This window comes from Chiloscyllium plagiosum, chromosome 3, assembly GCF_004010195.1.
Source record: "Chiloscyllium plagiosum isolate BGI_BamShark_2017 chromosome 3, ASM401019v2, whole genome shotgun sequence".
Classification (NCBI taxonomy): Eukaryota; Metazoa; Chordata; class Chondrichthyes; order Orectolobiformes; family Hemiscylliidae; genus Chiloscyllium; species Chiloscyllium plagiosum.
The window spans coordinates 18,703,091-18,727,331 of NC_057712.1; the positions used below are offsets into that span (position 1 = coordinate 18,703,091).

The 24,241-nt window shown below is 38.4% G+C and overlaps 1 protein-coding gene across 1 annotated transcript; it reads right to left on the bottom strand.

The window, feature by feature from the left end:
- Positions 1-1,336: 1,336 nt before the first annotated feature.
- On the bottom strand, positions 1,337-14,637 carry e2f6 (E2F transcription factor 6). The gene is made up of 5 exons (XM_043678232.1): positions 14,319-14,637; positions 11,691-11,895; positions 7,841-7,999; positions 4,763-4,877; positions 1,337-2,386 (listed from the first exon to the last, which is right to left on the bottom strand). Exons 1-5 carry the CDS (start codon positions 14,581-14,583, stop codon positions 2,180-2,182), a joined length of 951 nt encoding a protein of 316 aa, XP_043534167.1. The 5' UTR covers positions 14,584-14,637; the 3' UTR covers positions 1,337-2,179.
- Positions 14,638-24,241: the final 9,604 nt, after the last annotated feature.

Here is a 24,241-nt window from a genome sequence, read left to right on the forward strand (position 1 = left end):
GTTTACACTAATTAACAAAGATAAAAATAAAAAGAAAGAAGATCCACAATACTTCTAATTTTGTCTTTTCTTTACGTCCTGGGCTGCCAGGAAATTAATTCTTGATGAACATGGGACATGTTGCAAGGCTGGCAATCTTATTGATGATCAGGTACAGAGCTGCATTAACACCTTAGGACATAAAGGCTTGCTTATAAAAAATGCTTATGCTGATCATTTTGTTTGGCATGCGTGCAGTCCTGTATTATAGCACTACAGGCTTACATCTCAGTTTTAGGTACATCTGTGCTGTTCCGGGCATATTCTCTGCATTCTTCATTGAACCAGGGTTGATCCCATTGTGTAATGTCATGGTAGAATGGGAATATATAAAGATTACAGATTGCTGACAGCCCAGAACACCTCATTGATGCCCAGTTTGAGTTGCTAGATATATCCTATTTAGCATGGTGTCAGTGCCATGCATCGTTATTACTGCGAACACAGGACTGTATTTCTATAAAGGTCTGTGTAATGGGTATGCCTACCAATACGGTCGTGGAGAGATGCAACTGCTACAGATATGATGGCGGAGAATATGTTTAAGTAGATCTTGTTGGCCACCTCAAGACTTGCAGTAGATACAGGCTAGTCGTTCTAGCAGGATATGTCCATTCCAGTCAGTGGTGGCTCGAGCAAGTTATTCTGGCAATGGACAGAAAAGTCCCTCACGCAGGGTACATTCTTAGCCCTGTCACCTTCAATGCTTCTTCCAAATGGTATGCAACACAGTGGAGTACTGATTCATCAGCTGAGGGAAGTGGAGCAGTAGGTGCCATCCATAGGAAATTTCCTTGTCTATGTTTAACCTGATGCCATGAGGTTTGCAGGGATCCAGTATCAATGATGACGACATTAATTCCCAACTGATTGTAAACAACTGTGATAGCACTTCTAGTGACATTGTCCTGTTGGTGGGACAAGATAAACTAGGGATAGTGAAGGTGGAATATCAGACATTGCCTGTAAGGTGAGATTTGGCTCTCTCAAATTTGGCACAGGCCTTCAGTCGATAATAAAGAAAATTTTGCATGATAGACCAGGTTGTGTGAGTTGTTATTTCCAGCGCCTAGATTGATGTCAGGTGGTCACATATTGTTATGATAAATATTATTGATTCATAATCAAATTAAATCTTACAATGATTTTATCTAAAACCCGTTCAGTATCTAACTTTGGAAATGTAATGGATGAGAAAGTAAAGAAACCAGAGATAACTAATCCAGCTTTTAAAAACATCTGAAGATAATGTAGGAAATCAGCCAAGTTCAAAAACTAATGTTAAAAGAAAATACTCTGAAGATCAAATAGTTTAATGTTATTGCCCTAAATATGATACACAAGATGAGGCTTAAAATAAAAAATACTCAAAATAACTTGAGCATAGAATTTTTAACTGGAAACCAATTACATGTTCAGAGCTGTTTGAACTCCTAATCATTACTCACTGATTCTTGCTGGAATCGCAGAAGTTGAGGAAGGAGAGCATTCAACATGACTGAGATGCCAGCTATGATGACATAATCAAATGGTCTCTCAACTCACTCTACCTCAATTCACACATAATCATTTAAGCAAGAAAGCTATTAACATGTATACAAACATATGAAAGCAAAACAAAATCATTATATTCTACTGAGACTCAGCTTAGGGAAAGTAAGATATATTCCACAAGATTCCTGAACTGTAGTAAGGTCAATTAGCATGCTGAATGAAAATCCAAATTTTCAACATTTTCTTAAAGAAACTGTTTGTTGTAGCATGAATTAAATTGTAACTGAGGTAAACAGCACAGGAGAAAGTGTTACCACAAACCACATGGATTGGGTTCAAACCTACGTCCCACTGGAATCAACCTGTCACTCCCAGAACAAACAAGATACAGTTATGAATTATGAAGTTGCACTGTGTTGTTTAAAACGGCAATACTAAAGAGAAATGCATTGTTAGATTTTGCAGATTCTTATTCTTTATATATGAACTATAAAATCTACAGTTATAGTATCATCTAGTCTTCTACATTTGACTTCATCAAAATTCATAAAATATACATGGCAATTTCTAAGTAAGTTTTCTATCATCACCAAAAAACTTACCAATCAAATTTTTAACATGCAACAATATGAAGTAAAAATGTTGTTCACTGCATCCAATAAGATACACATAAAGCATCTTCACCTTCCTCAGGTGGTATTGTCACTGTATAATCTGTAGCTGCAGAGATCCCTTTATTATCGTTGGATTTGTCGTCTGTACCCTTTTTAAAAGGTTCTTCCAGGTTTTTCACCTCGCATACAAAGACATCAATTGGTCCTTCAGTACTTTTTAAGTGAACCTGGATAGTTTCCTACACAAATAGAAAGACCTTTTTTAGAATTCTGAAACGGAATAAAATGCAAATGTCATAAAGAGAGAGAGATTGTGGCATGAAGAATTTCAACTTTGAGAATGTTCAGGAATCCGGATGTAAATTGAAGTTGCGCTGTTTTTCCCAAGTTATGGCTCAAGTATCCACTTAAATTAATTTCAATAATAGCAAATATAAAATATTCCTTAAAACATTATGATGGAATGTAATTTTATCTTTTTGTATTACAAAAAAACTTGGTATATTTAACAGTGGTAATCTGTTGTACTTTTATTAATATTGTACAACTGGAAATTGGCTTAGCAAATAAAAAAAACTTTAATAAGAGTTTAGTCCACCAGCTAAGACCAACCTGATTTTAAATTAGTGAAAATAATTTCAAAAATTATACTGAACTCAGTTTAGTAGTACACGACTTACCTTTTAGTAAAGCAAGTTAAATCTCAATATCTAAATACTATTAGAAGTTGTCTATTCATGTTTTTACACCAAAGAAAAGCAATCATAATTTCAGGAACCTTCTCAAATAGGTTCAACTGATCAGCATCTTCATTATTTCAAAGGGTGAGGAGCTTATGTAGGCAGGATGTGCTGCCAGCATGATTTATATTAAAAAAAAACTTTAAAGATTGTGAAAACAAAGTTTTGCTCAAATGTAACTTGCACTTAAAACTCAAGGTAGTTTGGTTGATTGCTAGATCAGAAACTCTGGGTCACTATTTTAACTCAGGCCATTTGCTACTTTTTGTTATTGAAAAGGAAAAAAAATGTCAAAGTTAGCAACAAAGTCCCAGTCTCATAACTAACTATAGATTAAAAAAAAAACAAGTATTGGATCAGAAACTTCTAGTTAACCATGCATTATAATCTGCCTGCCACTTCATTAATCTGAAGAATGTGTCCTTGGCAGTCCACAATGCTGGACAAACACATGACTTCTCCCCGCAACCACCTCTCCATTCCTACAACTCCCCCAAATGTACCTGTGATCAATCACAGATATAAGCTTTTCAGTCTAAAAGATAACTGATGTTTACCTGAAATATCAAATTTGAAAGAGGCAACAGGAACAAGCACCAAGCGGTATACAACAGTATCTTTTAGATTGCACAGCTTGGGTTCTAAACCAGTTTAATTGGGTATAGTGAAAAATCTTTCCTCTTGACATTAATATTCCAAGAGAAATTAAATTTGCAACGAAGTCAATTTTAGCTCATTCTAACTTCAAATAGCTTGAGTTTAAAATCACAAGTTTGTACTGTAGGTTTTACTGCTAGAAATGAAACTTGTAAGCCTCTTGAATTTAACTGATACTGTCCCTCATGGGAGTAGTATCACCAGAGCACCAATTCCCTCCAGCAAATGAAAACTCTTACCAGGAATTCCCTAAATATTCTGCCCCGCTCTTCAGCTGCCCGTAACTGAACATTCTGGAGGAGGGTGCAATAGCACCGTTTTCTCATCACTTCTACATGTAATATTGACATGAGCTCTTAGACTATGCAGTGATGATGCTAATCTGGAGATTAAAGCATGAATCTTCCAGTTAAAATAATAACATCAGAGATTATAATCATTCCACTTCTATTTTTTGCTGGGAATAATGTTTGTGTTCAGTCAAGCCATCCATCTCTGTACTGCAAAACAGAACATATTATCATTCTCGACAGCCAACATCTGTATTACTGACTCATCAACAAATGTGAACGCCAAGTCATTGTTAATTTTTAGAACTTTTGCATGAAATGTTCAATTTTTAGAAAAACATAATGCCTTTCCTATTCTCTGGGCTACATATTTCTATGCACTTGAAAAGACAGTTTGCAGTCTGCTCATAAACTACTCCCATTGTTTCTCTTAATCAGCCAATAGTATATGAAGGACACCAATCCGTGGAGATGAGCCATTTTAAGTTGCTAATTCAACAACACTTGAAATTTATGTACACAGTCCAAATCATCATGAAAGCCATCCTCCCATCCATACACTCCATCTATACTTGTTGCCATGGTTAGGCTACAACATCATCAAAAATCCCCCACCCCCCAGTAATACTCTCTTCCATCAGACAGAAGATACAGAAGTCCAAACACACATATCAACAGATTCAAGAATAGCTTTCCCCTGCTGATTGGACCTCTCGAATTTAAAATCTAGTGTTCATCTTGCCTTTGTGCACCTTTTATGCAGCTGTCACTCTGTTTGCCTCGCTCTGTCTAAACACCTTATGATCTCTGTTCTTGTATATTATGATCTGTCTGTCCTGCTCGCAAAACAAACTCTTCATTATACTCAGGAATACAAGACAATAATAAATCAAACCAAAGAAACTGAAAAGGTTAACGTGCATCTTACCTCTTTAGGAATAGGTACCTCCAATTTGGTTTCTTGGGGAGCTTTGATTGCAATCACAATTTGTTCTTTGAAGGCTTGCAGGCTGTGTATGTCTTGGTAGGTTACATATGCTAGTGTATCCCTTTGTTAAGTTGAACAAATTGAAATATGTGAAAAATTTATTCAGGGACTTTCACAATATACTGATACCAAGATTTATTTGAAATTCGACATGAAACCATTTATTTCTACAACTTAAGGTGAATTGAACAGAATACTTTGGATGGTGGAAATCTGAAATAAAAACAAAGGACTGGAAAAACATGGTTCGAGTAGCATCTTTACAAACATTTATACTTTGTATTTCCAGATTAATTATAATACTGAATGCTTGGTTATCTCAAAACACTGAATTAATAATACCACAGCTTTCTTTAAATGCAATTATACCACTAGCTTCTTCTATTCTTTAGCTAGCTACTGAAAACATCTTAGCTGTACAAGATAAAATGCCAGCACAAATATACACTTTGAAAAACTAAACTATTTAGTAGGACTGTGCTCTCTGAGATGAGAGATGTTCCTTCTGAATAAATGGCCTCCAGGTCTCAACATTGCTCTTACCAATCAGCTGACATGCTCCACTATCTGAGTGTGGAATACAACACTTACCCTCATCCTGTTATGACATCAGTCAAAATTATTTATCACTGTTGGCTTTTTATTAAGAGGCCAATGTCTTATTAAAAGTACAGAAAACATCATACTGATGCAAAAGAAGGCATCTTTCTGTGCCAGGATATTTCTCTATACACCCTTCCAACCTTGCTTCATCACCTCACAAAACTTCTCTATTCAACTCTGCTTTCCTTGCCTTTTCCAATAAGACTTACGATTCCAGTTGTGACTCAAAACATGTTTGATGTACTTTACTGCATGAAACAAAAATACATTTGTTGTGCAATGAATGGAATATTTTAGTATATACTTCCAGGTATGATATAATAGAGTCTGATGCACATTGAAGCCCAGTCTATGCAGTTAAATAATATGTCTTAGCTTCAACTTTACAAGCATTCCAAAAACATTACATAATGATTTTAATTTCATATTACATCAGCACATGACCTACTATATATATATGCCACATTAGAAGGTAGACCAAACTGAACAAGAACAAGATCAAGACTTTGGAGATTTACTTTCAAACTTCTGTCAGCAAATACTTTCATCCTATTGGCAGATACTGGATTTTAAACTTGGTCTTGTGGTGACAAACCAATTACACGATCTAGTGATGAACTCCATTAGTTTCACATCTCATCCAATAAACATCAGTATAAAACTGGCTCAGTTAATACAATTGTGTTTTCTTCCTCATGCTAATCTCCACACTCTACAAAGACCCACATCACTCATCACCCAACCTGACCGTTACAAAGTCAGTCATAGAAGACCAGTCACAAAGTCTATTTTGCTTGTGGTAATATTCCTAGAAACTGTGCTATTTGGAACTCTAATCCTGAAATATCAAAGCTCATTATAAGAAAATAAAGCATCAGGAAAAGCAATTTTCCCGATGGTATTCTAACTGCAGTTTTCCTTCACCAGCCCCCACCGCAAGGCTTTCAACATTCTTGCAATCCAAATCACATGCTTTATTCACACCCTTCCAGATATTTTCTCATTATCAGTTACCAGGGAGAAGCTTGAGAGGTTGTCATTCCTGTGCCTTATGACTGTTTAAGCAGACATCACATCCAATAATTCAGAGCATGCTTTATCCTGGTCAATATCCAGGCAAACATAAAGCAGCTATGAAAATCTACTAGGTACTATCACAAGATTCGCTTCTTTCCGAAACACATTATTCCTTAGCATACTGATATGGAGCATCAAAAGAATAACAATGTACATTATAAAAGAAACTTACTCGTACACTTAACTTTGATAAAAAATGAAAATGCTATTCACCACTTCTTTATATATAAAGGTTTAACCAGAGGCTCACATCTTATACTCTGAAACAGACTGTAGTGTTTAATTAAACAATTTAAATGTAAATAAACACTAATTACATCAACCAGTTGAAAGTAATGTTAAAACTGAGAACTGTTCTCATGGCTGGAAAGTGGAAGTTTACTTGAACAGAAGCCAGTAACTTTGTTCTATTTTCAAAGGTAAATGTTTGGACGTACAGAACTTAAATATTGCTCAGTCAGATTGAATTTGAAAACTTTCATCTTTTCATCAGAGCAAGGACACAGGAAACAGTCTTGAAAATCAAGACGCCATTTTATAAGGCATGAGAAGAGAGCGCTGATTGGTTGGGTCATAATTAACAATGGAGATGCAGGAAGAACATTGAACTGGCAATCTGAATCCTCAGATCGGGCAGGTAAATTCTGATTGGTCAGGGCACTGCCGTAAAGGAGCTGTGTTTGGATGTCTCCACAGCCTCTACTTTTGAAAAAGGTGAAACATATACACAAATATATAAAACAGGGTCCTGAGTATTTTTATTTTATATATAGGGTATGTATCTATATAGCTTCTAGCACACATAAACATAACACTGCAGGTATATGACGATCTTGAATTGGTGAGACTGACGGTATACAGTACCACAGACTTTACCGAAACTTGACTGATCACTTGAGGGCTGGTTCAATAGACTATACCTTCAGTTGGAAGGTAGCTGCGTCTGATGCTTGACAGTGAGGTAGCTCTGCCAGATGGAGTTTCTGGGCTACGCGTTCCTTGTGCCACCTAGAGATAGTGTTAGGAAACACGGCTAGTCAATTACGACACCATGCTGTATTATACCGAACACTTTGCGCCTTGCACAGATTATTGCAACTTCTGATGTGATTATGTTACTTCTCTTTGAGGAATGATTTGGTATCTATCGGATGCAAATCCTTTGTGGGATTTTTCTAGCTATAAAGGGTTCCCAAATTGATATTCTTATAGATGTAAACTTGTGTTTATCGAACTCATCAGCTTCAGACTTCACAGTTACTTTTACAAATTGACATTGTCTCAACAAAGTAAGGAATTTCTGAGCAGAAGTAACTTCCTTGGGAATTAAAAGGATATCTTGCAGTTTCTTGATCTTCCGTTAATGTGTATAACTGATGAGCACAGTCTTTGATTAAATCATCTAGTGAATTTTCTACTTTTGTCAGGTCTGCCAGTTCTTTTCTTAATTTGCGAGACTGGGCTTCATATGCTAGTTTTTCTTGTGGATTCTTGCCTCTAAAATCAGAGAAAAATATAATTTCACACTGGCTTTTACAATAGGCAGTAGCTGTGATTTCAAACACAAATGACTAGAAGAGGAAGGCCAACAAATTGGATGAGGTTGTAATTATCTCAAAAGACAAACAGCTTTTCAAACACAACATCTAAGCTCAAATCAGGAAAAATATCAGTGATAATGAAATAAGTAAAAGAAAGTCATTTGAGACAACAGTTACATGTTTTCCAACTGCGAAAATGAAGCAAGAAATCTGCAGTAAATAATGAGGTTGGGTAATGTAGTGTCATTATTTTTAAAAAGGCTGTAGTGAAGAATCAGGAACTATCGACCAGTGAAGCTTACGTCAGTGGCGGGTAAGTTGTTGGAGAGGATTCTGAGGGACAGGATTTACATGCAATTGGAAAGTCAAGAGCTGATTAGGAGTAGTCAGCATGGCTTTGTGTGAGAGAAGTAATGTCTCACTACTTTGTTTCAGTTTTTAATGAGGTGACAAAGAAGATTCATGAAGACGAAGTGGTAGATGTTGTCTATATGGATTTCAGCAAATGACTGACTGGTTAGTAAGGTTAGATCGCATGGGGTCCAGAGGGAGCTAGCAAATTGGATATCAAATTGGCTTGTAGGGGACAGAGGGTCATAGAGATGTACAGCATGAAAACAGATCCTTCGGTCCATCTCGTCCATGCCAACTAGATATCCCAACCCTATCTAGTCCCACCTGCCAGCACCCAGCCCATATCCCTCCAAACACTTCCTATTCATATGTCCATCCAGATGTCTTTTAAATGCTGCAGTTGTACTAGCCTTCACCACTTCCTCTGGCAGCTTATTCCATACACGTACCACCCTCTGCGTGAAAAAGTTGCCCCTTAGGTCTCTTTTATATCTTTGGCCTCTCACCTTAAACCTATGTCCTCTACTTCTGAACTGCCTGACCCCAGGGAACAGGCTTGGACTATTTATCCTATCCATGCCCCTCAAGATTTTATAAACCTCTATAAGGTCACACCTCAGCCTCCGGCACTCCAGGGAACGCAGCCCCAGCCTATTCAACCTCTCCCTATAGCTCAAATCCTCCAACCCTGGCAACATCCCTGTAAATCTTTTCTGAACCCTTTCAAGTTTCAGAACATCCTTCCGAAAGGAAGGAGACCAGAACTGCACGCAATATTCCAACAGTGGCCTAACCAATGTCCTGTACAGCCGCAACATGACCTCCCAACTCCCATACTCAATCCTCTGACCAATAAAAGTAGAGATTTAAAAAGGACCTGAAGGTTAACTTTTTTTACACAGTGGGTGGTGCACATCCGGAACAAGCTGTCAGAGGAACCTAGAACAGATGTACAGCACGGAAACAGACCCTTCGGTCCAACTCATTCATGCTGAGCAGATAGCCTAAATTAATCTAGTCCCATTTGCCAGCACTGAGCCCATGTCCCTCTAAATCATTCCTATCCTTCCAATGTGCAATTTGTTTGCCTCATTTCTTTACATTACAAAAGTAACTTCAAAAGTAATTAACTGGCAACCACAAGGTTTGGCATGTTCAGAAGTCATGAAAGGGGTTATACAACTTATTTGTTTGCAACCCAAGAAATTTCAAAAGAATTTAAGAAAGAAGCAAATTAACTGGAATTAAGCCTTGAAAGTGTCAGTTTCTAGCGATATGTCATCATACAGTGGCAAAAACAAAGCATATATTAAGTCAACTTGGCAAAGTCCATGAAATGCACATAAATTTCAATTTATACAGCAGCCAAATTGTGGAGTGGAGAATTTTGAAACAGTTCTAGTGAAAAGAATAGGACGTGAAAAGACAGATTTATGGTGAACTAGCTTGTGTGACTGATGAAATCAAAGCATATGACAATTTCCAAACATAAAACCATGCTAAACATCAAGGTCCAGGTGTTTTTGTCCATATGCAACGTCCAATGTTTGGATGGATTATAATGACGTGAAGTCATGGATTGATAATATGTGGAATATAGCTCCCCATGGCCCATACAAACAATGTCCCTTATTGGTGTGTGACATGTTCAGATCCCATACAAGTGACATGATCAAGATGTGTTCGTGGAGAAATAACACATACAGTGCAGCTAAACTAATGGATTCAACATACCTTGTTCAACCTCGGGATGCACACTTCAAGTCATTCAAGGATAACGTTCACAGTGAATAGGTGGATGGTTGATTCAAGGAAAAACCTTTACAGAGAGGAAATAAGTATGCTGCCCTGGTTGAGTTTTTTTGTGGTTTCATTATCAAATTATGGGGTGAGATTTTTGTATCACATATCATCACAGTATTCAAAAAAATGCAAAATGTTCAATTCAATAGATGGAGAGGAAGATGATTTAGTAAGGAGGAATGATTCTGAGAGTTAAAGATTGGCATCTTATCCACAGTGGGATCTCATAACAATACCATAATCAAAGTGACTCAAAATGAATTTAACTGTGTTGGATGCTGAAAACAATGAACTGGATGATTTTTAAAAAGCTTCAATTATGGTTAAAGATATTTTTGGATCATTAATTCATTCAATAAATTATGTAATATTACTTCAATCCAAATTATCACCATTTCAAAATGGTGACCACACACAACAGTGGTTCACATTTTATACTTGTTGTTAACTTGTATTGGAAAGGTTTTCGGAAGCTTCAAAAGGTCAACTAATATGTCATGGTCTGCAGCACTAGCGCAGTTGGTCAAAAGCTTAACCAATGAGGTAGGATTCTAGGAATCTTTTCAAGAAAGCAAATCAGAAAGGTGAACAGATTTAGTAAAGGAATTCCAGAGTTTATGGCCGAGACCATGCATTCGGAATTAAGTACATGATGAAACTGATATGCAGCTGTAATTGCTAATTGGTTTCTAATTTTAGCATAATTTAAAAATCTATTTTTATTTATCTTTTAATATCCTGTTCAATACTTTACTGTCGCTTGCTGAAATTTGTGTTTATTTTTGTTGCCACATGATCATTACATGTTTTTAACCTGATTACATAGCCATCATGACTATTTTGATGCAATTTACACTGCAATTCAATCTTCGAGCTGCAAACATATTTTGTGAATAAAACTCTTACTGTTATTATAAGCAGCTGAAAGCATGTCTAATGACAGAGCAATTAAAATTGAGGATGGTCAAGAGGCCAGAATTAGAGAAGTACAGATATTTTGGGATGGCTGGGCACTGTCGGAGGTTACAGAGATAATAAGGAATAGGCTATGGAAGGACTGGAAAAGAAGCATTATTTTAAAGTCAAGGTTATACTTGACTTACATATACACATTACGAATCTGAATGGAGTTGTTCAAATTACATTTTTGCAGACTTTAGCAGCAGACGGTACAGGAGAGAAAATAAAACTTGCATCTAACCAATTCAAATCTGGATTCAGAGCATGTACAAATATTTACAACAGTTTCATTGAAAATAGTGGGTTTTCACTCATAAGCTGCATTCACCTCAAAGTAAAAGGAAATTTAAATTTACATTGAAAGCTATTTCAAGAATACAAATATCAGTGAGCTCTGAAGAGTACCACATATCACGTTCTTGAGAGCCCGCTTTTTCAATTACCAGAAAACGATGTCAAGATACATTTGAATGAATACCAAAGAATCTTACAGAATAAACCAATTTACAGTTAGTGTAAAATTGACTTACATCCATTCAATTAAATTTTTGGATTTTTTTCTCACAAGACGAATCCCATCAAGTACATTGGTGATATCGTAAACCCTTCTCTTTCGCACCCCAAGCATCTTTGCAATATCGTTCATGTCAAGGACACCATCAGGTGCCTCATTCACAAGTTGCATAAATTGTTGCGTCAGATGCACTAGGGACACATCAAAACGTGGTTTCTTTGCTGTTACAAAACAGGAAACCAACATTAACCTTCAATCTTCAAAACAGAAATACTAGCATTATTGAAGTATAATTTGATATAAATGTATTATTAATAGGAAACAAAGAGAAACATATCAATATTCATAAAACCTACTCCAAAAATGCTATTTAGATATAGCATGTTAATATTGTGGAACTAAGATGTTTGCTTTAAATTTATGTTATTTTAGTAATTTTACTTATTGGGCAGACAGTACAACAATTTGCAATTCTTATTTCTTTCTTAACCCTAAACTTTAGCGGTAAATTGTACCAAAGAGTATCTAATGTATGTCACGAAAGCAAATTTGATATTGAGTCACATAAAGAAATATTAGGAGATAGTGAGGACTGCAGATGCTGGAGTTGTCAGAGTTGATAAAGTGTAGCACTGGAAAAAGCACAGCAAGTCAGGCAGCATCTGAGGAGCGAGAGAGTCAACGTTTCAGGCTTGACTCTTCATCAGGACTGGGGAGGGGGAAAGAGGCTGAAAAATAAATGGGGGAGGTGAGGCTGGGGTGGACGATAGGTGAGCAAAGGGAGGAGGTGATTGTGATAGGTCAGTAGGAAGTGTGGAGCAGATAGGTGGGAAGGAAGATGGACATGTAGGTCAGGTCAAAAGGGCAGTAATGGGGGTGGGGGGGTAATGGAGGTGCTAGAGCAAAAGAGTTGAGATGGATGGGATTAGTTAGTGCGTATGGATGAGCTGTTCCCAGAACCTTTCTGTGAATTTGCTTTTGGTCTCAAAAGTAGATAACATCACATCAAGAGCAACAGATGCAGTAAATGAGGTTTGAGGACATGCAAGTAAATCTCTGCCGGATTTGGAATGATCCTTTAGGGCCTTGGGTGAGGTAGGGGAGAGGTGTGGGTGTAGGTTTTGCACCTCACACCAGCAGGGGAAGGTGCCAGGTGGGAGGGTTGGAGGAGAGTGTGGACCTAACAAGGGAGTCACAGAGGGAACAGTACTCACGGAATGCAAATTGGGCGGAGTAGGAAATATATTTTTGGTGGTGGGATCTGACTGTAGGGTGAAAATGGCAGAGGATGATACGCTGGATGAGGGGCAGTTAACTAGAAGCTTGATCAGAGAAGCAGATTTTAAGGAGCATGTTAGAAGACAGAGGCATGAAGGCACTATGCCACAAAATTACAGAATCGGGATCACACAGTCAAAAGACAAGACTGCTAATAGTGATAAGACTGACGTTAGTGATGCACGAGCTATAAGCATCAGTTGAGTTCAGAGATCTCAGAATAAATTTCTAAGAATAAGTAGCAGGAACTATGTGCTAAATTAAAACAGTGTTGTAAAGGTGATAATCTAAACTAATACCTGAACCACATGCAAAGTAGCCTAGTAGATTAGAAGCAAATGAGCAGATTAAGTTGGTGAACAGGTGGTTAAGGGTGTGGGAACCTACCACTTCAGTAGTTTCCTGGTGCCATATATGTACCTGCTATCCCAGTTTTTAAAACCTTCTGTATTTTGGTCTTTTAAAAAGCCCCTGCTTTTACATGGCACCACGGGTTCCATTTTCATGGGCCATCTGCACTGGTACTGGGTCAGGACACAAATGTATGATTTGGACAGGAATCAAAAAAAAATCAATGTTCGGACTAAATAATCTGAGAGAGTAAATCATCATAAATAACTTTCTTTCAATAGTTTGGAGTGACATAGATTTAGGCATTGCCATTTGTTTTGTATGTATTCTAGAAAATACTTTGTTTGCATGCAAATATATATTCAAGCATAAAATTCCTGACAATTAAGTGAAAATATATTACATTTTGAAAACCTAACCAATTTTTAAAATAGGGTAGACTTTTGTCAAATTAAAACTAAGCAGCGAATGAATCAGAATTACTGGAGGCCACTGTAACTTGGTAAACATTGAAGCGTGCTCCCATGTCCAGGACCTGTACATTGCAGAACACAAAACACTCAAAATTTGTTATTTATCCACATATTGTATGCACCCTTTAGCCTGGACCCTTTCCCACACTCAAGACTTCCATTTAATTCCCTTGGTGATGAATTTCAATGGAAACCTACTCTTGCCAAGATTCGATTGCGCGGTGGAATAAACATTGGTAAACAGTGTTCTAGACACGTGCACGCGGATCCCTCTCTCTCTCTCTTATAGCAAAACATAAAAATGATTTTGGTTTATTTAATGGGGGTGGAAAAGAGGAGGAAAGGTTGCCCGGGAGATGTCTGATCGAAACGGACTGAGGCCCAAGGAAGAAGCAGTGCCATCTTCATACTGTGGAAAGACTGAGGGCGTTACATGTAAACACAGAGGGGGGAAGACAGAGGAAGGAATGGATAGACAAAGACAATTAGAGAGAGGAGAGGAGAACATAGCCTTGTGTCAGGACTCAGTCAGTCAGACTCACTGTATTTGGGCGCTGAGGTTACCAGGGGGATGCTCTCGTCCTCCATTGCTGGGGGGGGTGGTGGTGGTGGTGATAATGGTGGTAGTAGTGGTACTGGACCCCACCCCACCCCGGCCCAGTTATGCACGAACCCCTCCAACACAGAACTGCCCCCGTTTCCCCCTTCCTTGCTCCTATCCACCCCCACTCCAGTCTTTCTTTTTTTCTCTCTCCCTTGTTCCTCTGCTGCTATTCCCCCGCCATTCACGAGAACGCTTCCACGCATGCCCAAAAAAGCACCCCCGGGCGCATGCGCCACCCAGCCAGTCTGCCGGCAGTTCATCCTTCCAGCCGTGCAAAGCCTCGCCCCGTCCTCATATATGAATATTGATGAGCAACGGGCGGGCCCTAGTTCGTGACCCCGCCCTCACGGATAAACGACGTACCTACATCATACGCAAAGCTTTGTGACGTTGGGTAGAAGTATCTTTTGAGTAGTGTTGTTACTCGCCGGGCGTGGTGGCGCGCGCCTGTAATCCGGCGACTCGGAGGCTAAGGCTATCGGATTGCTTGAGACCAGGAGTTCTGGGCTGCTGCGGACTATGCCGATCAGGTGTCCTCACTAAGCTGGGCATCGATATGGTGTCCCCGGAGGAATCCGGGATCACCAGGTCGGGTAAAGAGGGGTGAATCGGCCCAGGTCGGAAACGGAGCAGGTCAAAGCCCCCGTGCCCATCAGTAGTCGGATCGCGCCTGTGAATAGACGTTGCAGTGCAGCCTGGTTAACACAGTGAAACATAGTCTTTTCTCAAAACTACTCTTGACATTTTTCATTTTCTCTTATTAAAATTATCATCATTTCAACACTTCAACTGCACTAAATACAGAGAAATATTGATGCATAAAATGACCATTAAAAATACACATCAAGCTCTGGAATTCAAACTCGGATTCAGATTTTCATCAGCTCTGATTTACACTGCTTATATGTGCCAAATTGGTTAGTCCGAATGATTGTAATAATTTTGAATCACATGTAAAACAGTTAGGTGTTTCTGAAGAAAATAGCTTGTTTAAACTGTTTAGCTGGTTCAATGTTACTGCTCTCTACTGTTCCCTCGTTTTACTACATCAGAAAAGTTGATGTTAGAGCTGTTTTTCTAGCAGCGATACACAGGGAGCGCTAACTTCACATTGCCGTCAGCACAGAGTGCACAATCTGCAATTAATGAAATATTTTAATATTAGGGATCCGAATTGCATTTTAAAAATCTCGCCTCTGTTACTAATTCATAATAAAAAACAAAGAAATCAATATACACAAAAATGACTTGAAAGCAAGCTGAATTAATCTTTTCTATATTCTAAATAAAGCAATTTTGGCTAGAACTAAATTATGCCTAGCAAATAAATAAAAGCTTGAAATGGCAATGTTAAAAAATCACATAACACCAACAGGTTTATTTGAAAGCACTAGCTTTTGGAGCGCTGCTCCTTCATCAGGTGGTTGTGGAGTATAAGATTGTACGATACAGAATTTATAGCAAAAGTTTACTGTGAAATGTAACTGAAATTGTATATTGAAAAAGACCTGGATTGTTTGTTAAGTTTAGGCTGTAGGTTTGCTATCCAGATGTTTCATTACCTGGCTAGGTAACAGCATCAGCGGTGACCTCCAAGTGAAGCTAAGTTGTTGTCTCCTGCTTTCTATTTATATGTTTGTCCTGGATGGGGTTCCTGGGGTTTGTGGTGATGTCATTTCCTGTTCGTTTTTTGTGGGGTTGATAGATGGTATCTAGATCTATGTGTTTGTTTATAGCGTTGTGGTTGGAGTGCCAGGCCTCTAGGAATTCTCTGGCATGTCTTTGCTTAGCCTGTCCCAGGATGGATGTGTTGTCCCAGTCGAAATGGTGGTTTTTTTTTCATCCGTGTGTAAGGCTACGAGGGAGAGAGGGTCGTGTCTTTTTGTGGCTAGCTGGTGTTCGTATATCCTGGTGGCTAACTTTCTTCCTGTTTGTCCTACATAGTGTTTGTGGCAGTCCTTGCATGGAATTTTGTAGATGACGTTGGTTTTGTCCATGGGTTGTACTGGGTCTTTTAAGTTTGTTAGTTTTTGTTTGCAAGTGTTGGTGGGTTTGTGTGCTACTAGGATTCCGAGGGGTCTTAGTAGTCTGGCTGTCATTTCTGAAACTTCTTTGATGTATGGTAAGGTAGTTAGGGTTTCTGGCTGTGTTTGGTCTGCTTGTCGTGGTTTGTTCTTGAGGAATCTGCGGACTGTATTTTTTGAGAATCTGTTCTTCTCGAATACGTTGTTTGGGTGGTTCTCCTCTGTTTTCCGAATTTCATCTGTGCTGCAGTGTGTGGTGGCTCATTGGAATAGTGTTCTGATGCAGCTTCGTTTGTGTGTGTTGGTTTGGTTGCTGGTGTAGTTAAGTATTTGGTCAGTGTTTGTCAGTTTTCTGTATACGCAGGTTTGTAGTTCTCCATTGTCCTTTCTTTCGACTGTGATGTCCAGGAATGTGAGTTTGTTGTCGGTTTCTTCCTTCTTGGTGAACTTTATGCCTGTGAAGGTGTTGTTGATGATGTTAAATGTCTCTTCTATCTTGTTTCGTTTTGTGATGAGAAAGGTGTCATCTACGTAGCAGACCCAGATTTTTGGTTTGATGTTTGTTAAGTCTCTCATCTTTTAGAATGACCATGTTGGTTTCAGTTCTTTTATATGTAAATTGCAAAACTTTTTAAAAAGTGAACTTTAACAATTGGTGTCACAAGTGAGCTGCCCTGTGTGAGACTGACTGTGCCACAATGGTCAGACTGGAGTTTATTCACTGTTAGGGCTTGGATAGTGAGGAATTTATTAAATGTTTTCAAGAACATTTTCTTTATCAATATGTAGACGTACTTACTGTTATGAAGATGTGGGGTGTACTGTACCTTTAAGAGAGTTAAAAACTGGTAGAACTCCTTGTCAGCATCAAGTGTTCTCAATAAAGTAACAATGTAAACTTGATCAAAAGCTAAATTATCTGGTTGCCTGAGAATGACAAAACAGATTCGAATTAGGCCAATCAGTTTAAATTATACCCTCAAAAATACCAAATTCCAATCAAGTTTGAATTGAGTATATTGACAGTCCTAAAAGCCACTGACAAGGGAAAATTGAACAGTTGAGAGGAGAACTGCCAAGCCAACAACATCTGCACACTGCCCAGAAAATAGCTCTCTTATAAGGTCCCTTTATTGATCAGTAACATGATCCCCAATAAGAAGAAAAGAAGACTGAAATACAGAGTAGAATGAAAGCTGCCTGGTTTTGAGATAAGACATTTTGTTTTGTATGTCTTAATTGGGGGTTTTATTACTCTTAGTATTGTAGAAGGGAAGGTAAAAGATAGGTTAGAGTAAGGACTTGTAAATAGTTGTTAGTTAACTATTCTCTAGCAGAGATATTTGTTTCACCTACAGTCATGGGTGAGGTGCTGGAGGAGTCAGAGATGGCTAATATTGTGCCTTTGTTTAGAAAAGGCTAGAAGGAGAATCCTGGAAACTATATTCCTGTAAGTTTGACATCAGTGGTGGCAGAGCTGTTGGATGGGGGTTTCTGAGAGATAAGATTAAATGCATTTTGAGACTGATTAGTGATGGTTAGCAATGCTTTGAGAGTTGGAAATCGTGTCTCACAAACTTGCTTGAGTTTTTTGAGGACCTAACCAAAAGGATTGAGGGTAGAGTGGTAGACCATGGACTTTAATAAAGCTTTAGACAATGTTCCGAATGGTAGACTAATTGGTAAAGTTAGATCACATAGGATTCAGGGAGAATTTGAGGAGAAAGTGAGGTCTGCAGATGCTGGAGATCAGAGCTGGAAATGTGTTGCTGGAAAAGCGCAGCAGGTCAGGCAGCATCCAGGAAACAGGAGAATCGACGTTTCGGGCATAAGCCCTTCTTCAGGGAGAATTTGCCAATTGGGTACAACATTGACTTGATGGTCAGAGACAGAGGGTGGTGGCGGAGGTATGATTTTCGGACAGGTGGCCTGTGACCAGTGGTATTCCACAGGGATTGGAGTTGGGTCTACTTTTGTTTGTCATTTATATAACCGATTTGAATGAGAATTTAGGAAGATGGTTAATACATTTGCAGATGACACCAAAGTTGATAGTATATTGGACAGTGAAGACGGTTATCTGAGTTTACAAAGGGATCTTGATCAATTAGACCAATGGACTGAGGAGTGGCAGATGGAGTTTAATTTGGATAAATGTGAGGTATCGCATTTTGGTAAAACAAACAAGGGCAGGAATTATACAATTAATGGTATGGCCCTGGGTAGTGTTGTCGAACAGAGAGACCTCAGGGTTCAGATACATAGTTCTTTGAAAGTTGCATCATAAGTCGACAGGTCGGTTAAGAAGGTACTTAGCACATTTGCCTTAACTGCTCAGACCTTTGAGTATAGGAGTTGAGGTCGTGTTGAGGTTATACAGGACACTGGTGAGGCCACTTCTGGAGAACTGGGTGCAGTTCTGGTCTGTTATCGGAAGGATGTTATTAAATTAGAGAAGGTTCAGAAAAGATTTACCAGGATTTTGCTGGGGTTGAAGCAAAGATAGATTGGGACTTTTTCACTGGAGCCTTATAGAGGTTTATAAAATCATGGGAGGCAGAGATAAGGTGAATAGTAAAGGCCTTTTCGCAAGGACGGGTGTCAAAACAAGGGGTATATTTTCAAGGTGAGAGGAATAAGATTCAAAAGGGACCTGAAGGGCAACGTTTTCACACAGAGGGTGATTCATACAGTACCAGAGGAAGTGGTAAATGCAGGTACAGTAACAACAATTTGATATACATTTAGATAGGTAATGAATAGGAAATGTTTAGAGGGATATCGGCTAAATGCAGGCAAGTGGGACTAGTTCAGTTTGGGAAATTTGGTCGGCATGGATGAGTTGGATGAAAGTGTCTGTTTCTATTCTCTATGACTCTATGATACTTCAACCCATGACTGAAATCTCAAAGGGTATGTTGCCAGGATAAAGGGTACAATGTGACTGGAAAGGAATTTGAATCTGGTGGAGGAAGTTCTAGTTGTCATATTTCATATCAGGGCCAACAATATAGGGAAGAAAAGAAAATCTCTGACAGAACCATCGAGAAGGACAGGACAATAGATAGGTGGGAACACCACCGTCTGCAAGTTCCCCTCCAAGCTACTCATTGTCCAACCTTGGAAATATATTAGCACTCCTTCAGTGTTGCTGGGTCAAAATCCCGGAATTCATTCCCTAATAGCATTGGGAATTTATCTACATGAAAAGGATTGCAGAGTTTTAGGAAAACCATTTTCTAAGGGCAGTTAAGGATGGGCAATAAATGCTGGTCCAGCCAATGATACCCACAGACTGAAAGTGAATAGTAAAAGACAAGCCCTCAAAGGTGGTAATATCAAGATTGTAACCCAAATTTCCAATTTGTTAATTGGAATAAGAACAAACAGATCAGCATATACTGTAAACATGAGGCTAAAGAAGTGGTGTGAGAAGAAAGTGTTCAGTGGAACGGAGTTTATAGTAATAAATTAAAAGGGAGGATGCAGTCAGAAACATTAACATAGTTTAGAGGTTTAAAAAAAAGTGGAGGAGCAATGTTACAATGTTCCAGCTATACTTCACTGGGATAGCATGCCGGAAATCAAGCCTGCTATTCCTGCAGTCATCCTAAAAATTAAAAAGTTTTAAAAATGTGCAGTATTTACCTGATTTTCAGACCCAGATTGTCAAACAACCTGGATTAGTTTTCTGAATTTAACATGAATTACAATGTATTACAAATAAATAGACTACAGCTAGAGTAAGCAATTATGAATCATCAGCGTAAAACTCTCTAGTTAAAATTCTAACCCCATTATAAAGTCCCACTTACACACACATACAGACAGATACAAACAGAAAAAAAAGTGGGTAATGTAGGCAGAGGCAAAAAACTGGGAAAATAGTTTAGTGGTCCCTCACCCACCTGATGAAGGAGCGGTGCTCCAAAAGCTAGTGCTTCCAATTAAACTGGTTGGACTATAACCTGGTGTTGTGTGATTTTTAACTTTATACACCCCAGTCCAACACCGGCATCTCCAAATCATTCTCTAGATATGATTCTATGATTGTAAGGTACTTATTTTCTAGAGACATAGGGTATCTGGTTTGCACTTGTAAAAACCTTGGACTTATTTATTAAAAGACACAGCTTAAAACAATTGCAGAAGGAAAAATAAAATGGTCTTGTTTTGGTTTATATGAATTTTTACTGCAGGTAACAGAGACAGCTTCCCAGAATATGTGGAGATCTGATGATTTCTCCCTATCTTGCTCACAGTCCCAAGGTGTGTAGCTGCTTGGGAACCAATCACATAGCTGTTGGCATACAGAAGGCCTTTGCCATCAATGATTGGTTATTAGTCAACCGAACAATCTGCTACTTGTTGCCAGCTGACTCTCAATTTGTATACAGCCCTTGGCTCCAGCTCACCTGCAAACTATACTTCAAATACTGCTTGAACCAGCAGATGTATAAGCAATATTTACAATGAGCGCCAAGTTACTTTAAAAGCTGTAGTAATCCATCAGCAATCCTTGGTCGTTTCAAACAGTTTTTTCCCCCGTTTCAATACACAATCAAATACACAGATATATAAAAACACGTGCTTTATACAATCGATACATCAGGTGAGGAAAATACTAAAATAACTAAAGTAGTCACAGCAGGAGTGACAAATAAGAGACATGGTGAAGTCAATTGTAAGCAAAAATGAAGCTGAAAATGTGTTGCTGGAAAAGCGCAGCAGGTCAGGCAGCATCCAAGGAGCAGGAGAATCGACGTTTCAGGCATGAGCCCTTTTTCAGGAAGACAGATATTTTACATATTAATTGACTGAAATGGGAAAAACAAATGCCATTTGGAGAATATGACTTTGGTGGTAACCAGTATTTGATGACAACATAAAATTATAAACATTTACATAGTAATTGGGTGGATTTACATAGTAATTGTTTACTTCTAGCTGGAGTTTATTTATTTGTAATATATTGTAATTCATGCTAAATTCAGATAACTAATCTAGGTTTTTTGACAATCTGGTTCTGAAAATCAGGTAAATTAGCAAATACTGCATATTTTTAAAAAGTTTTAATTTTTAGGATGACTGCAGGAATACAAGGACAGTAGGAAGGTCATCTGTCTTGGACTGACTGAAAATAATGGATCTGATTATTGCTAAAGTGATGACAAACTAGGATCCAAAGAGATCCATATAAACACACAGCAATAAACTAGGGTCAGCAAGAACAAAAACGAACAGTGTTATCTTATACAGCTAGAGGTGAAAAATATAAAACAGAAGACATTTAACAGTATCTATACAACCCTTGGTTAGACCACAACTGGAGTACCATGTACAATTCTGAACGGATACCTCGGGAAGAATTTGACTCTAGAAAGATATTTAAAATAATGAAGACAGAGTTAGAAAGAGATAATAATGAGGAAAATGTTTTCAATGACTGAAGGGTTAACAGTCAGATGGCATAAATTTGTGCAGATTCAGCAGTCTTAACAGGAGTTAAATTATGAAGAGTGTTTTAATTCGCAAGAATATATTAGGCCAAGAAGTGAGGTGATTCAGGTTTTTATGATTTTAAAGGAGTTGAGGATGTAGATAGAATCATTCCCTTTGGTGGGTAAGGATGTAATCTCAAAAGTAGAGCTGTGACATTCACAAGAGAAATTAGATAACATTTCTACCTGGGAGCATGTTAGGAGCTTAGTACTGTATCCCACTAAAGGCATTAACTTTATTAATAAATAAATTGGATTTTTGCCAGACATTATTATAAATTGATATGGAGCCAAGTCAGGTGGATGGAATGCTTGGAAACTGGTTCAGGGCGGTTGAGTGACCTGCTACTATACGGCAGCAACAGACCAGGCTGTATTAGATTTAGTTGTGATGTGAACAATGAGACTGAATTAATTAATAATTTAATAGTAAGGCCAATACCTCATTAACAATAACCATAACATGTTTGAATTAGATATTAAGCTTGATTGAAGGAGAATGAGTCACAAATTAAGGTTTTAAATTTAGGTGAGGCTGTCTTTAAGGGATGCAGTAGAAACTGACCACCGCAGATTGGACAGAGCTGCTAGTGGATAAAATCATGGATGATTTATAGGAGGTTCAAAGAACTACATGTGAGAACACAAGACATTTTCATAACCCGAAGGAGCAAGAGATATAGTTGTCTATTTCAGAGTCAGAGCATACTACACATAGAAAACCATTTAGTCTGTCAAGTTGATGCTCATCTTCTGAAGAGCAATTCTAGTTAGTCCTAGTTCCTTATTCTTTCCTCAGAGCACTGCATTTTCTGTTTCCTTAAAGCACTAATCCAGTTCCCTTTGAAATACACAATTGAATCTATCTTCACCATCCTAACAGGCAATGCGATCAAACGCTAAACCGTCTGTAATCTGAAAAAGATTTTTCTTGTATTTTCTCTCGCTCTTTAGTGAATCCTAATAAATTTCTACCCTCTGATTGTTAACCCTTCAGTCACTGAAAACAGCTTCCTCATTATTGACTCTTTCTAAAGTCATCATAATTTTAAACATCTCCAACAAACCTTCTCGAGGCTTTTCCTACTCTGAAAAGATGTCCAGCTTCTCTGATTAATTAAATATACAACCTTGGTCAATTAGAGAAGTGGGGAATAGTACACAGCTCGAGGAAAAGGCTTGTACAAATGCAGATAGCAATAGAGATAACTGAAATATAAGGAGCAATAAAGGGTTCTAAGACCTGAACATGAGGACAAAACTGTGGCAGATGGAGTATAGTGTGGAAAATATGAACTTGCCCTTTTGGCAGGAAGAATTGAAATTTGCATATTATTTAAGTGGAGAAGGATTGCAGAAGTTTTCTGTGTGTGTTGGGGGGATGGTGGGATCTGGGTATCATGGTACATGAAACGCAAAAGGTTAGTATGCATTTGATTTGCAATTGATTAGGAAGGGAAATGGTGCTGGAAAAGGCACAGCAGGTTGGGGAGCATCTGAGGAGCAGGAGAGTTGACATTTTGGGCACAAACCCTTCATTAGTTGGGAAGTTTTGCTGTAGATACACAGGGTTTTGATGAGATGCTATCTGGATTATGATGTGCACTTTTAGTTTCCAAGGATAGGAGTTTACTCACTGTCCTGTCAATAAAATCAGCTGCATTTTTCTCTCTCCCAACACCTTCAAGCCCTGAGTTATCAGTTCCCTGAAACATTTCCTTGTTATTGTCAAAGGCAGAGTATTTTGTGAACACCAGCAGAGACAAAGCCAACCTTAAATGATGAGAAGCAGCTGCCTGTCTAAAGATGGTAAGATGTAAAATAAAATATGCTGTGTGACAAAATAAAAAGAGTTGCATTTTATTTTGAAGTTATTTCTCTTCCTTGTACCATTACTCTCCTTTCTTCCAGCAGCCTCCCTCTCTCTCTCAACTTTCCCCATGGCCTCTACATCTTCCTGAAGCCTTTCCATCATCTCCACCAAAAAGGAAGCTGGCTTCCAATACAGCTGCCCCACCCATTCCACTCCCAGTGTAGGAGCCCACCTCATTGCTCCCACACATCCCCTCCTCATACTTCTCCCTGTGCAGAACTCTACTCCTGCCCCATTCCCATGCTCTACATTGGCCTCATATCCTGGTGCAGGCCTGCCCTTCCCCACTCTGTTCCCAGTGTGGGTCTCTCTCTCTTTCTCTTGGGCTTAACCTACACATGTCTGTGTCTGTGCTGAGACTGATGGCTATTTTATTGGCCATTTTGGTATTTGGAGTCATGACTCAAATTGTTAAAATGATCAAGACAAATTCTGATTCAGTGAATCTGAGCTAAATCAATTA

What these genes read in the sequence shown, in the direction of transcription:
- e2f6 (XM_043678232.1), bottom strand. Translation starts at nt 14,583, where the DNA reads ATGCGTGGAAGCGTTCTCGTGAATGGCGGGGGAATAGCAGCAGAGGAA. An exon ending in AACCTCAGCGCCCAAATACA is followed by an intron (nt 11,896 to 14,318) that starts GTGAGTCTGACT and finishes GTTTTGTAACAG; the next exon opens with CAAAGAAACCACGTTTTGAT. An exon ending in AAAAATTTAATTGAATGGAT is followed by an intron (nt 8,000 to 11,690) that starts GTAAGTCAATTT and finishes CTCTGATTTTAG; the next exon opens with AGGCAAGAATCCACAAGAAA.